This window comes from Artibeus jamaicensis, unplaced genomic scaffold, assembly GCF_021234435.1.
Source record: "Artibeus jamaicensis isolate MK-2021 breed Jamaican fruit bat unplaced genomic scaffold, CSHL_Jam_final contig_1015, whole genome shotgun sequence".
NCBI classification, from domain to species: domain Eukaryota; kingdom Metazoa; phylum Chordata; class Mammalia; order Chiroptera; family Phyllostomidae; genus Artibeus; species Artibeus jamaicensis.
The window spans coordinates 15,561,738-15,575,187 of NW_026521194.1; the positions used below are offsets into that span (position 1 = coordinate 15,561,738).

Here is a 13,450-nt window from a genome sequence, read left to right on the forward strand (position 1 = left end):
CAGCTATTTGAAAACAACCTGAGATTCAAGGCTGCTGCATGTCCTTGCTTGGCTTGTAAATGAACAGCAAGCAGAAAAGGAGTCTCCAGTTTTCAATTTTGTGAACTAAATGCAGTAATTGTTTCATAGTTTTAAATAATCAGTATTTATGAAGCCAACCTCCAAGACTTTTGTTACCTTACAAAAGTCACTTGAATTACAATATACACGTTCTACTACATAAAGACAGGGTCCATGGTTTCAATGGGCTTTCGTTTTGAGATAATGTTGACTTTGATACTGAAAAACCTTTTGTCAATATATTTACTTCAGAAAACACTTATTTTTTCATGCTGGGTTGACTGACAGTATTTTAAAGCTCATGGGGTATTTTATTATTCCTCTTACTTAGCACTTATTTGTAGCCCTAAGGAGATGAAAATAAATGGCTTGGAAAGAAAATTAAGTAAGAGCAAGATACTGAAGGGGACAAAAAAAATAATAAAACCACCACTTCTTAATGCCCAGACTGACCATATTGTCTCATTCTCCTTTTGTCAGATAGCATCTGTGGCATCTTAGTAAATGTGTGATGAAAAAATACACATGTGAATGTGAAAAATCCAAATAAGCTTCAGTCCTTTTAGTTTATAAAATGTATAATTTTATAAATTTAACTACACATGAGTAGATTATCACAGTGGTGACCATGACAATTTTATATGAGAAAAAAATCCTGTTACACTGTAATTTATTAGTTGCCTCCAGAATTAATTTCATTTTTTCATGAATATAAAATTGAAAGCAACTAATTCAAATTAGTATATTAAAGACCTAAACAATCTTAGGAGAATGCTTAAGATTTTATAAAAATATTAAAAGATTGCACTTTATATTTTACCCATTTCATTTCCTTGTTCTTCTAAGTATCCCCCTTCCAAAATCACACTCCTCTTCCATTTCACAAGCAGTACTGTTTTACTCAACTTTAGCTTGCCACTTATGCACAAATACTTACTGTGGAATCTATTAAAATGACTGAATGATGTTTTTTGATTAGCTATTACGCTACTTACTATCCTATTCTAAGGCAAACTGTAGATCTGAGATCCAAAAAACACCTCATAGTCTATTTAAATGAGATGGCACTATATACAAAGCCAGTGTCATTTTTTTTTGCTTCTATTCTACAAATTAAAAAATCAGAGGGCCAGAGAGGTCAGTATCTACGGTCACACAATAATTTAGTAGAAAGGGGGAACCAAGAACTCAGCTCTTACATCCTGTGGTTCAAACATGGGAAGTTTCTTTGGGTAACAATTGTAATGGCACCAGGCATTCAAATTTATTCAGTAGTCACTACAAAGAATGTATCGCACCATGCACATGGTATACTACATTCACTCAACGTTCAACAAACTTTTATTGAGCACCTACTGTGTACTGGACCTGGAGAAGAAGATGGACCTCATCCCTAATTTTATGGAGCTTATGGTCTAGTGGTTAAGATTTATAGTAAATAACTGCACAATGGAAAGCTTAATTATGCATGTGGTGAGAAGGACTGGTTATAATACGTAGTGTATATCAGAGGTGCAGGGAGACCAGTTGACAACTATGGCGGTAACATCAACAAGAGAGAACTTATCCCATGCTGCAGTGGCTCAGAGTATCTTGAGAGAAATGGGCAGAGTCCTCATCTGCACATCTACAAGAACCATCCTACGAAGGCAATGCATCTCAATTTCCCAATTCACTTTCTCCTCCAATTCAAATACACTGATACCATCTATGATGGAATAGCAGTTAAGTATGTTCCTTCCATCTGTTTCTTATCTTGGTGAGGATATACCTCTTACTTATCCAACAAAAGTTATTTCATAACTCCACTGTTACAGATTTTTCCAAGTTATTTGAAGCTGAGATAGGATAATTTTGCAGTAGGTTAACACTTTCCTTATTAGAGATTTTCTTCAAATGAGACTGTGATTTTGAAACTATTTTTGTTTTTTCTATAATTTTTGTGTCCTGTAGTTTTACTAGTCCTTAATTACCATAATCTCTAGGGCAGTTTTAGTTCAGCTCAAAAAATAAGACATCTTTATATCAATTTTATGCATTACCAAGCATATTGAAGGTCAATTAAAATTAGACATAGCAATATTTACAACCAGATATGATAAAGACGCAGAGAGACAAAAATAAATGTCATTTTTTTCAGATTGGTTTAACCTTAGTGATTCCAGCAAAGGTAAGGCTAACACCACTCTTTCTGTCTCCCTATGCTGAGGAGTACTTTGAATAAAATCATACAGTATACAATTTCTATGTAAAACTATATGAATAACCCTGGCTGGTGTAGCTCAGTGGATAGAGCGTGGGCCTACAAACCACACAATCGTGGTTCGATTCCCAGCCAGGGCCTGGGTTGCAGGCCAGTTTCCAGCAGGGGACTCTGGAGAGGCAACCATACATTGAAAATTCTCTCCTCTCCCTCCCTTCCTCTCTAAAGATAAATAAATAAAATCTTTAAAAAAACTACATGAATAATTATTATCTTTTATTAAATTTTTAGTTTCAATAAAATATCTTGAAAATAATCTATATTTTCTTGTTTTCTTAAGAAGAAACAGATTCTTTTAAGTATCAATATTTTCCAGAATATAAAAAGTAAATCCCATATTTAGTGGAGGAGACTAGCAGAACATGGGGACAGTTATAAAGATAATTCATTTTAAATATACATAGTGTTATTTTATTTTAAGGGTCTTACCAAAAGCTAAAATGGTAAATTTTTAAATTGGTACTAACTTGATTTCATTCTACTTTAAAATTATTTATACGTAAATATAAAAGTAATACATTTGAATATTTCCAAAAAGCCCAAAATATTTCCTTTTCTTAGATGTGCAAAACTCTGATGGATGCAAGAAGAGTAAGAGTTTCTTTTGGAATTTATAGGCCGAAATTTGGTAGCTCTTCTTTCCTTTAAAAAGTTTTCCTGTAGCTCATTTTTTAAATAATATCTTTGTATGATAAAGCATCTTTTATGACTATAGCATTATATAATATTAATTTGTTTTGTAAAGGACACATTCAGTAATGTTGGTTGATTTCTCTTAATTTTGGTTGATTTTTCTTAACTTCTTGGGCACTATTGAACAGAATCTCAGCAAAGAATTCTGTGGCAAAAGGAAAGAGCAAGTTCCACATTTTGGTGAGATCTTTCTTCTAGACCTGCCTGAGAACACACTGTCTTCGCATGAAGGAGGGACACCGCAAACGTCGGAGACCAGAAAAAGAGCAGCAGGAAAGAATACTGAGGCTAAACGGAAAGGCTTCCTTGGCATATTGAAAGGGCATTACAAGTTTGCTCACATACAAAGAAATTATTACTTCCTTTCTTCTTTCTCTCAAGGATAGATGTTTTATCTCTTCAATGACAAGATAAGTCAAGCTATCCAATAGGAAGATCAATAGCACAAGAGAAACATTAAATCATATTTTTATTCTCTCCATCCAGACTAACTGCTGTGTCCAAACACACAGTGTGCAAGCAAGTCAGGCCCAACTCAAAGATTCTGGTTGGCAAGATGTGACTGTTTGCCCTGGAGCTGGAGTTAAGGGCTAATAAATACGTAGAGCTTTTCTAATAACTCTGTCCAGTACAATTAATCTTAAATAGGGTTTTAACACAACAATTCTGTTCACCAGAACCACATAGAACTATTTATTATCAACATGAATACTCGCTCTTTGCAATGTTTAGGCAAGAGCAGCCGGAGAAGAAGCTTTGGTAAACATGCTCTGATTCGGGAGTGAACATGAGGAAATGGTAGGAGATATCATGGAAAATCCCTGGGGAAGAAGGAAGGAGATAAAAGTGGAATCACTAAAATATAGTCACATCTAAAACAGAACGCTCAAATTTATATCAGAAATGTACTCTTAATCTCTTAATTTAAAATCTACAAGGCAATAGAGTGACATTTAGAAATGATCTGTTAGGAAACCAAAGGAAAGACTCTCCTATGTGGTCCAATCCATTTGAAATAAGCATGTCATGTGATTGTCAATATATTGTATAAGTTGGCTTTCTCAAATAAGGTCCACGCTCTTGGCAATAAATCATACCCAGTGACTCCACCTTTCTTTCTTTTTTTCGGTAAGAACTGTTAGCTTATAATATAATATGGGATTTTACACCCGGGAGCAAATATACATTCATATGATTCTTACCTGCCCCCCTTTAGGCTGGTATTTGATGTTGTCTGTTGATCCGATTTTGGATTTGACATTCTTCAGGTCTGGCAGTGGTTGATTGATGAGCCGAAGCTGCTTAGGAGTAGCAGGCGATTTTGGAGGAGTACGTATGATGGCGACTTTCTTCTCCCCGGGCACCAAGATGGCAGACTTGGGGGTTCCTGGGGTGTGCGGGGTCCTGGGATAGCTCGGGGTTCCAGGAGTGCCTGGCGTGCGGGAAGAGTAGCTCGGTGGGGTGCCAGGAGTGATGGCGGTTGACCCGGGAGTAGTGGGTGTCGACGTGCCGCTTTTTCCTGCTCTGCGAATTGGCTCGGACCCTACATTCACAAGTAGAAAACAAAACCAGACATAAGCATCAGAAAGTTCTCCTCAGAAGTATCCTTCTACCCACAATTGTTAGAACTCACAATACCTTAAATTTCTAAAGCATTGAGAATATTTATGAATTGTAATAATGCTCTAAAAGGTGAGAGCCTCCTCTTTTTTAAGGCTCATAACCTGGTACATTCCTTTGGAACATGCACTCCTATCAATGCAAGGGGAAAACATGGTTTTTCCTGATTTGTTCTTCCTAACTCTCAGTACAAATGTGTCAAAAACTACCTTTTTAATCTGTGTATTCATTAAGGCATGCAGATCAGGGTATGGAGATTTCTTGAGTGGTATGCAGACCACCGATTCTTCTCTGTCAGTAAGTTCACTCTGAAATCCAGGTGGGCATGCAGCGTGACACCGTGACCTACATCACATGATTTGGGACTGTACAGAAAGTTACTTATTCCACTGTGCTTCAGCGGCCCCCCCTCAGCTAATATTGAGGAGCGCTGTGAGTTGCAAGTGTGTTTATTAAAAGCTGTTCAATTCTGTCAGACATTGTCTACAATATCATGTATTTTTATAAGAAATTTTGTCTTAGTTCTTAGTACCAAAAAATGTCTATCTCTTGCCTTAGAAAATTAGGGTGTTTTAATTTTATATTCGCAGTAAAACTTGTACCTGATTGTGCTGTCTCCTCTACTTGCATTACTAGTTTGGTAGTTTGAAGTCATATCAATAATCCCTCAGTGTCAATTATTCAGAATATGGTGAGATGCCTTTTTTTGGGCTTCAACTTGACCTGAGACTTAATGAATTACCTTTCCCTCATTTTCCTATACTATGCTTCTCTCACACTATCTTTTAAAATGTGTTTTTAAATGCTATGTGAATTCTTGAAAGAATAATGATATAATAAAAGTATACCTTACAAATTTCAAAGCACTTTCGTAAATACCAAACACTGGATAATCAAAATAATACTCATAATAGCAAGAGGCAGCTCTTACTACCCCTAATTTACAAATAAGGCCATTCAGGTTCATTTACCCAGATGATCCTAAATTCCAAGCCAGATTATGATACTTAGCTTCTTAATACTTGTTTAACTTTCTTTTAACATAAAAAGCTTTTTTCGCCCTGGCTGGTGTAGCTCAGTGGATAGAGCGTAGGCCTGCAAACCAAACAACCACAGTTCGATTCCCAGTCAGGGCACATGCCTGGGTTGCAGGCCAGTTCCCAAAAGGGGACGCATGAGAGGCAACCGTACATTGATATTTCTCTCCCTCTCTCTCCTTCTCTTCCCCTCTCCCTAAAAATAAATAAATAAAATATTTTTTTAAAAAAGATTGTGCCCAGAAAATTGTAGATTAAAAAAATTTTTAAATCATCTTTTCTCTTAAGGTAATACATTGATTCCATTCATAGAGCACATCTACACTGTTAACGTTTATTACACAAATTCCTTTACATTTTTGTATTTTAAATGAAGGACATGATTTTCATTTTTTACTATTGAGCATGTATACTTTGTAATGATCAACAAATGTTCTAGAAATTCTATAGAGGACAAAGATATGACTCATTAATTTTAAAACAAATGAAGTGAAACAATTTTAGAGTCATCTAATGCAATTAATCACCATGGTATGAAATTCTTCCAAGAAGGGGGACAAGTAATTGAATATTTACGAGGAGTGAGCTCCACAGAGCTCCTTAGACCTTTGTGACGTACAGACAATGCACATCTACCCGCTGCTCTAGGTTCAACCTCCTGGAGAAATGGGGAACAATTTTACTGCCCCTTTCAGCAAACAATTTCCACAGATCAAGTGAAAGTCACCCTGTGTCCGTTTGATGTAACGTCAGGGCAAGACATGGTCAGACTCTCCTACGCACCATATGAAATGAGATACGAGAGGACAGGAGTGATAAATCAGAGTGCCCGCTGGGACTTTTATTGCTTTCCAGGACATTGGAAAAGCCGCATGACATTTTGAGGCCAGGATGATACACTCGCGGCCAACTTGCTTTTTGTGGTTTCTTTGCTACAGAGTTTGTTTGTGGCCCAAGTTTTTGTTGCAGGCTTGAGTCAGCCACTATATCCTTCTGAAAAACCTCTTCCCAAACCTTATTTCTGGCTCAGATGTTTTGTCTATGACTTCCTCTCTCCTGAATAACTCAGGTCTTTCCAGGAGAGGGAGCATCTCAGTATTATTTGTCACTGTTCCCAGCACCGGTCCCTTTCATGGGATCTGAACACAGTAGGGATTCAAAAGTTTCTTTTTTTAATGGTATGAACTGGATTCAAAATTTATCAAAATGTGCTGAGATTTTTCTTTTTCACTTCATAGGTATCAAGCTGAAGCAATACTCTGGATGTGCATAACAATTTTTACTAAAAGAAATAAAAACATTGTAAAGTCAGGGTCATTTCTATACTTATAGAAAAAGGCTTTAAGCTTTAGAAAGCTAAAACATAAAGGTTCTGTGTTATATTTGGAGAACAAAAAAATCACTAAGAGTATGCCGTTAACACTGCTGTTCAACAGATACAATTTTTATTGTAATACATTATGTTCTTGTTATCAAAATGACAAATTTGAGAGTTTCCTATATGTTCTGAAAGTAAAGGGTTAAATCTAAGTACTAAACCAAAAATATTTACGAGTTACTTTATTAAATGACGCCCTTATGTATCTAGCAGATCCTCGGTGAGAACATCTGCCCCTCCTCCGGGGCTGAACCAGCCAACTGCAAAGCATTGTTTCCTTCAAATCTTTTCAAAGCTTCGCAAACTGCCAGAACCTTCTCCTGCGCAGTGACAAAGATGATATGCAGATTACCTGCTTTTCTAATTGCCCCTGTGCCTTTTAGCTATTGCTATGTAGAGATAAAACAAACCCTATGTCCTCATTGTATTAGAGTATGTTATGTTCATTATCAGACAATATGATGCAACAAGGTTATGAATGAAACTAAAGCGAGAAAATCAAAATAGAATGGACTTAGAATGCAAAAGCAATTTATATTCAGATACATTTTATTTTTAAATTTAATTTAATTTATTTTATTTTTAAAATTATTTTAAATATTATATTTATTTATCTTTAGAGGGGAAGGGAAGGAGAGAGGGAAAGAAATATCAATGTGTGGTTGCCTCTCATGTGTCCCCTGCTAGGACCAGGCATGTGCCCTGACTTGGAATCAAACCGCGATCCTTTGGTTCGCAGGACCGCACTCAATCCACTGAGCTACACCGGCCAGGGCTCAGATACATTTTAAAAGGCAGATCACAGTGGCTTGAACATGTGGATTCATGGAAGAAGTATCATTGTGCTTCCACAGCAACAAATACAAGCATAATTCTCCCTGGGCCTTAGGGGAGCACTTGGTGCCTTTGTCTTGTGTTAGCACCCTCAGGGTCATGGCCAATTCCAACTCCAGACATTTGGAGGTAAACTCTTTTCTCTGGAGATTACTAACTCTTAAATGCGATACTTGCAAGTTCACTTGAATATTTTTGCTAACGTAAAATAGAGTTTGAGTGATTTCAAAGTGTTTCTAGAACAATTTCAAAGAATGTCAATATTTCATGAAATTGTAGAGCACAACAGCTCTAATTATAACAAACTCTTTCATTGTAGACAAACACACTGTTTAAATGTCATGCAAAGCAGTCACATTTCCAGTGGGCCATTTATTAAATATTTAAAAATACAGTAGTGAAATCAGCTGTAATGGGATAGTAGTGGCCAATTTCTACCATTTTGCAATAAATTTTCCATGACAGAGATACTATTTTCCAAGTGATTCCAGAGCAGGTCTTTAGAACTGTTTCATCCAAAAAACAGAGAAGACATCCGGAGGACGAGTTGTAAGGATAACAGTGGTCTGACAACCCGTCAACCACTTACTAGCTCTACAGTATTGGACGAACTACCCTTTCTAAAAGGTCATTTTTCTCATTAGTAGACTGAAGGAGGTAATTCACATTTAACTATCAGCAATGTTTATTACACTGAGTGAAAAAATGTGTTTAAGATTTTAGCATCTCCGTGTAGTACGCAGTTTGGTCTAATAGAAATTTATGTATGAAAATAGTTTGAAGCCATGATTTGCTAAATAGTCTTTAGAGAAACACAACACATAGATAGGCAATGAGTGATTACAACATTTTATATTCTTCACATACACTGGGATAACTGTCAATCAGTTTACAGTGGGCCATCAGTCAAAAGAAAGGGAAGCTATGGCATCGAACATGCCCCATTACAGCCAGCTTGGGAGGCAAATTCTATCACATTAAGCAGGATCCTAGGAGTGTGTTTGTTTGTTTAAGATTTTTCACTTATTTTTAGAGAGAGGGGAAAGGAGGAAGAAAGAGAGGGAGAGAAACATCAATGTGACTGAAAAATGTCATTCTCAACAGGGGACCAAGCCACAAGCCAGGCACGTGCCCTGGCCAGGAATCCAACCAGCAGCAATTCTTCACTTTGCTGTACGACATCCAATGGAGCTAGGTTTTGATTGTTGACTTTCCATTAGACTTTAGGACTTAGAATTCTAGTAAGGTTTTTTAAATATAAATATGTATTTTTACGATTCCTGACTACTGGTTTTCTCGGTTACTTCTTTCAAATGTACTTTTACTGTATACTCGAAAGAAGAGAGAAACGTATTCTGAGAAAAATGACCCTGCTTCAGTCCCATCTAAGGGGGAATAAAGCCATATGTGCTCATCTGCTCCAGGAATTGTTTTGACTCCAACAGCACTTTTGGATCCATCAACAGTCTGGATTTTCTGATTCTTAGGACAAATGTAATCTGATTTCAAAGCATGTTTTGAGAAATGTAAAGTATAAGTACATAAGCTCTACCCCACTTATGGGGTTTAAAAACAGCGATTAAAAAGGAAGCCAAGTGCAAATAACCTACTAGTGGTACGCCGCGCTGAAGAGGAGATGGAGCTGTTGAGAGAGAAGGAGTTCTCATCTCTGTCCCCTGACACAGCTCTGCGCGGTGGGAGGATGGAGGAGGGTCTCGGCAGAGAGGAGCGCTTTTCCGGGCTCTTGGTCACTCCATCCTGAATGGGCAAAGCAAAAGGATGTGTAGTTCTGGTGAATCTCTATTTTCGTTATCCAAGGTGATTACATTGCTCTGGCTATTTTCCCTTCTGTGCTCATAGACGCATTTCTTCTAATGCACACTACTGAATTTCACATGCTTAGAAGCATTTCTACTTCAAACTTAGAATTCACATTTGCCTAGAGGCTTTATAAAAATACATTACTTTGGACTTAGTATTAATAATTGATTGCAAAGTTCCAATTCTACATGATAACATAGGCAAAATGAATTTACTCAGGTGATCTTCAGTAAATGAGTAATTTTACTAAAAAATCTTCATTAGCATGATAATTTATTAATCAGAAAGGAATGGCAGTAGGGCATGCATAATATTCTTAACAATGACCATCGCAATACATTGTGCACTTAATGTGATAGGACTAAGCACTTATATCCACTTATGATTTAATTCTCACCGCAAAAAATCATGTGTTTTATAGCCGATGAGACAGGTTTAATCAGTGTATGTAATTTTTTCAAGATCACCGCGTTGGTAGGTGGTAGAGGTTAGTATTAAATCTTAATGTTTCTGATGCCAAGTTCAAATTTTCTATTGTATTATACATACTTGCTTATTAGATTATATAATATTATATATAATATGCTACATTCAATATTATATTTAATACATATTTTATATTGGAAATTTTATTAGATGTCAAATAAATAGTAAATTAATAAAGGATGGCATACCTAGAAAAAGACATTTTCTATTTTAATGGTTAGACTGCTCATAGCTATTGAAGCTTTTAATTTGCATTTGTTTCTCATAAAGGTCTATTGTTTATAAGTCAACCACTTTAGACTTTAAAGTCTCTGCTTCCATACATTAACTGAATCACGTCCTATAACCTTTTCCCAAATTGTATGCCTTTCTGCATCTGGGACTGACCAGCTGCCTTACCTTGTTCCCTGATTCTGAGTGTGGCAAACGGTCTGTGGAGCCCGCTGACGGGGGCTGTGTGAAAAAACTGTCAGAAAATGTGGTCCTTCTAGTCGGACTAGGGCAGGCTGAGCTGCACCTTGGGGATTTTGCATTACCCTGTAAGGCAGGAATCTTTGACAAGGTAGAATTCTAGCCGTGAAAGAAAACAAACAAAAGCACAAAATAAACCAAATTATGAATAAAAGGAAAATTTGTAAAAATGTATAAACATATAAGAAATTAAATGTATACTTTTAATAAGAACACACATGACAAATGGTTACAGTCGATGATAGAGATATATATTTATATGAGAACAAGAGATTTTTCTTGAATACCTCTTTTTAATTTAAGACTACCCAGACATGAGGATATAGATTAAAATATTCTTTATGGATTTTATGTATAAAGTCTCTGATTAATCCCTAGGCTTTACATGATACAATCTTTTGAGTCTGTTGGAATTATTACTTTAATCAACACAGCCCTTAAGATGTATATGTAACTGATATCTTGGCCACATTTCAAGAACTTTAGATGTATTTAAAAACCTAATAATGGAATTATTTTTTAAATTGAGAAAATACATTTTTAGATTATCTACACTGATTTCCTCAGAACACTGCAGAGTTTATATATAATGAGTTTATCTTATAAGTAAAATGCATGCTGGAGGCCAAGTTATACCATAAAATTCATAATTCTATGCATAGACTACAGTTGCATAATGTGTTAAAATTCCAAAAATAAATATCAGCACTGAAGAGATTGCCCATAAAACCCACAAGACTAAATTTTACAGATGATGATAATCCTTGGGGAGATAGTCGGCAAGTATAAGTCAGTGGGATGGATGCGCTTGGCTTTGGGAGAAAGCTGTGCTGGCATGTTACAACTCATGGGAAATGCTATTAAAAATGCAGACAAGTGTGACAAAGCCAAGGATATTTTATCTTCAAATAATTAATATGATTTACTTGTTTAAAATAGCAGTTGAGACTGAGATGTTTCTTATCTCAAGTTTTAATTTCTGTAGCCACTTTAACAGAGGCAGAGTCCCTCATGCGTTGCACAAATCCCTTCCTGCTGAACAGACCCCACACCTTGTGGGGGAAGGGACAGCTGGGTTAGCAGAAGTCATTCTTTCCGATTGACGCTACCCACAAAATAGTGAATTTCAAAAGTGTGAATGTAGAAAAGAAAAATGGAGTCATTGGATCACAACAAACAATAAAAGACAAGTACTAATCTGATGCTGAAAACAAAAATAAACAAAAATTCCAAATGAATGAAGAATTATAGGTCAGGTTCAAAATAAAGAGCAATGGAAAAATTGGAGCTAACTGTTCTGATGGAAGTACTGAATATCAGAGAACAAGAAAAGTTCACCTTAGAGTTTTAGAAAACAGAAAAAAAAACGTTACAAGGTAAGAAAGAAGGGGGATGTTAAATGAGAAACAGAAAGAATGGTAGTCTAAACTTCAGAAAGATGAGATGGGTACTTACAAGGAAAAAAAGGTAATTTTGTGTCAGAGGATACACATGGTTTTTGCCTTAAATGTAAGCATTAAGTGCCAATTCTTGTTGAATTATTCATAGACCAAAGGACTTGGAGAAAACTTCAAGGCTTTTCAAACAATGTACACTTAAAAATTCTTTCCTTAATGGGGGAAAGCTAAAATTTACTTTCTATATCTATTCCTAAAGAGTTCCACCTTTTAAATAATAATAATAATAATAACAACAACAACAACTATCACTGTTAAATAAATATGTTCTAGGCACTATATAGTGTACCATTTTATGCAATGACTATATTTAATGTTCACAGCTAACTTATGACATGAGAATTTTTACTCCTTCCATTTTTTTTTTGAAAATTAAGACACAGGAAGAAAAGGTAATATTGGACCTGATCTGTTTCATAGCTCTGTTCTTAAATACCACAACTCAGTAGATCTTCATCAGAAACAGAACGTAAAGAGATAAAAAACTTAAAATCACAGTGTTCTTCAAATAAAAGTGAGTAGAATCTTGTTGGAAGACAATCTGACAATGTGTAGCAAAAACTTTATATATAGACCATCCTGAAATAATAATTTCACTAGAAGGAAATTATACTAAGGAAATGTATATCGATGCATTTGCAAAAATGCAAATTTAGCCAAAAAGATTTCTGTGTAGTAACATTGTCAAAATAACAACAAATAAAATAGTTTGAGTGTCAAATAATAGGGGATTAAGTCTATAATAAAAATAAATAAAATGCAATGTTATATAGTCATTAAAATAATGTATAAAAATTTTGAATGACATGGAATTCTGTTTACTAATTCACTGCAGAACTAATACACAGTGTTTTTGTTATTAAACCTATGAAGGTATATGAAAAATGAAGATTGTACATTAAAATGGTAACTGTAGTTATCTTTAGATAAGGGGACTATAATATAGTTTTACTTACTTTTACTCATCTACATGCTTAATTTGCCTATATTCTTATTTTGTAGAAAAAATAAATATGTATTATAACATTTGGCTTTGTGTTGGTTACACTGGTTTATCTTGAATCTATAAAAAGTAAATAATTGGGCTACCCTTTTTTCACCGGGTCCTCATGCTCTTTCATATGTTTAGTCTCACTAATAAAGAATGGCCTAAAGCCCTGCCCTCACTGACTGCCATCGCATGTCACTCCAGAAGACCTTAAGACATGCCTGAATGCCACTGAGAATCATTCCGGGTGAGTGAGTGGTTGACTTAAAAAGACATTTAAGAGTAAACAGCCAAAGTCTAAATTTTATCTAAAGTTATTAAAACATTGACACTAATAGCAAA

General features: G+C 35.5%; 1 protein-coding gene across 26 annotated transcripts in view; it reads right to left on the minus strand.

Annotated features, from left to right (window-relative positions):
• Positions 1–13,450, minus strand: part of MAP2 (microtubule associated protein 2) — a 255,452-nt gene that overhangs the window by 9,158 nt on the left and 232,844 nt on the right. For 14 of the 26 annotated variants that reach the window (XM_037166004.2, XM_037166003.2, XM_037165996.2 and 11 more), the window contains 2 exons: positions 9,496–9,643; positions 4,219–4,559 (listed from right to left, as the gene is read on the minus strand). In XM_037166004.2, coding sequence (XP_037021899.1) covers positions 4,219–4,559; positions 9,496–9,643 — 489 coding nt within the window. Of the gene's footprint in view, positions 1–4,218; positions 4,560–9,495; positions 9,644–10,591; positions 10,763–13,450 lie in introns of all 26 variants that reach the window. The other 12 variants (XM_037165985.2, XM_037165987.2, XM_037165998.2 and 9 more) reach the window with 1 other exon arrangement.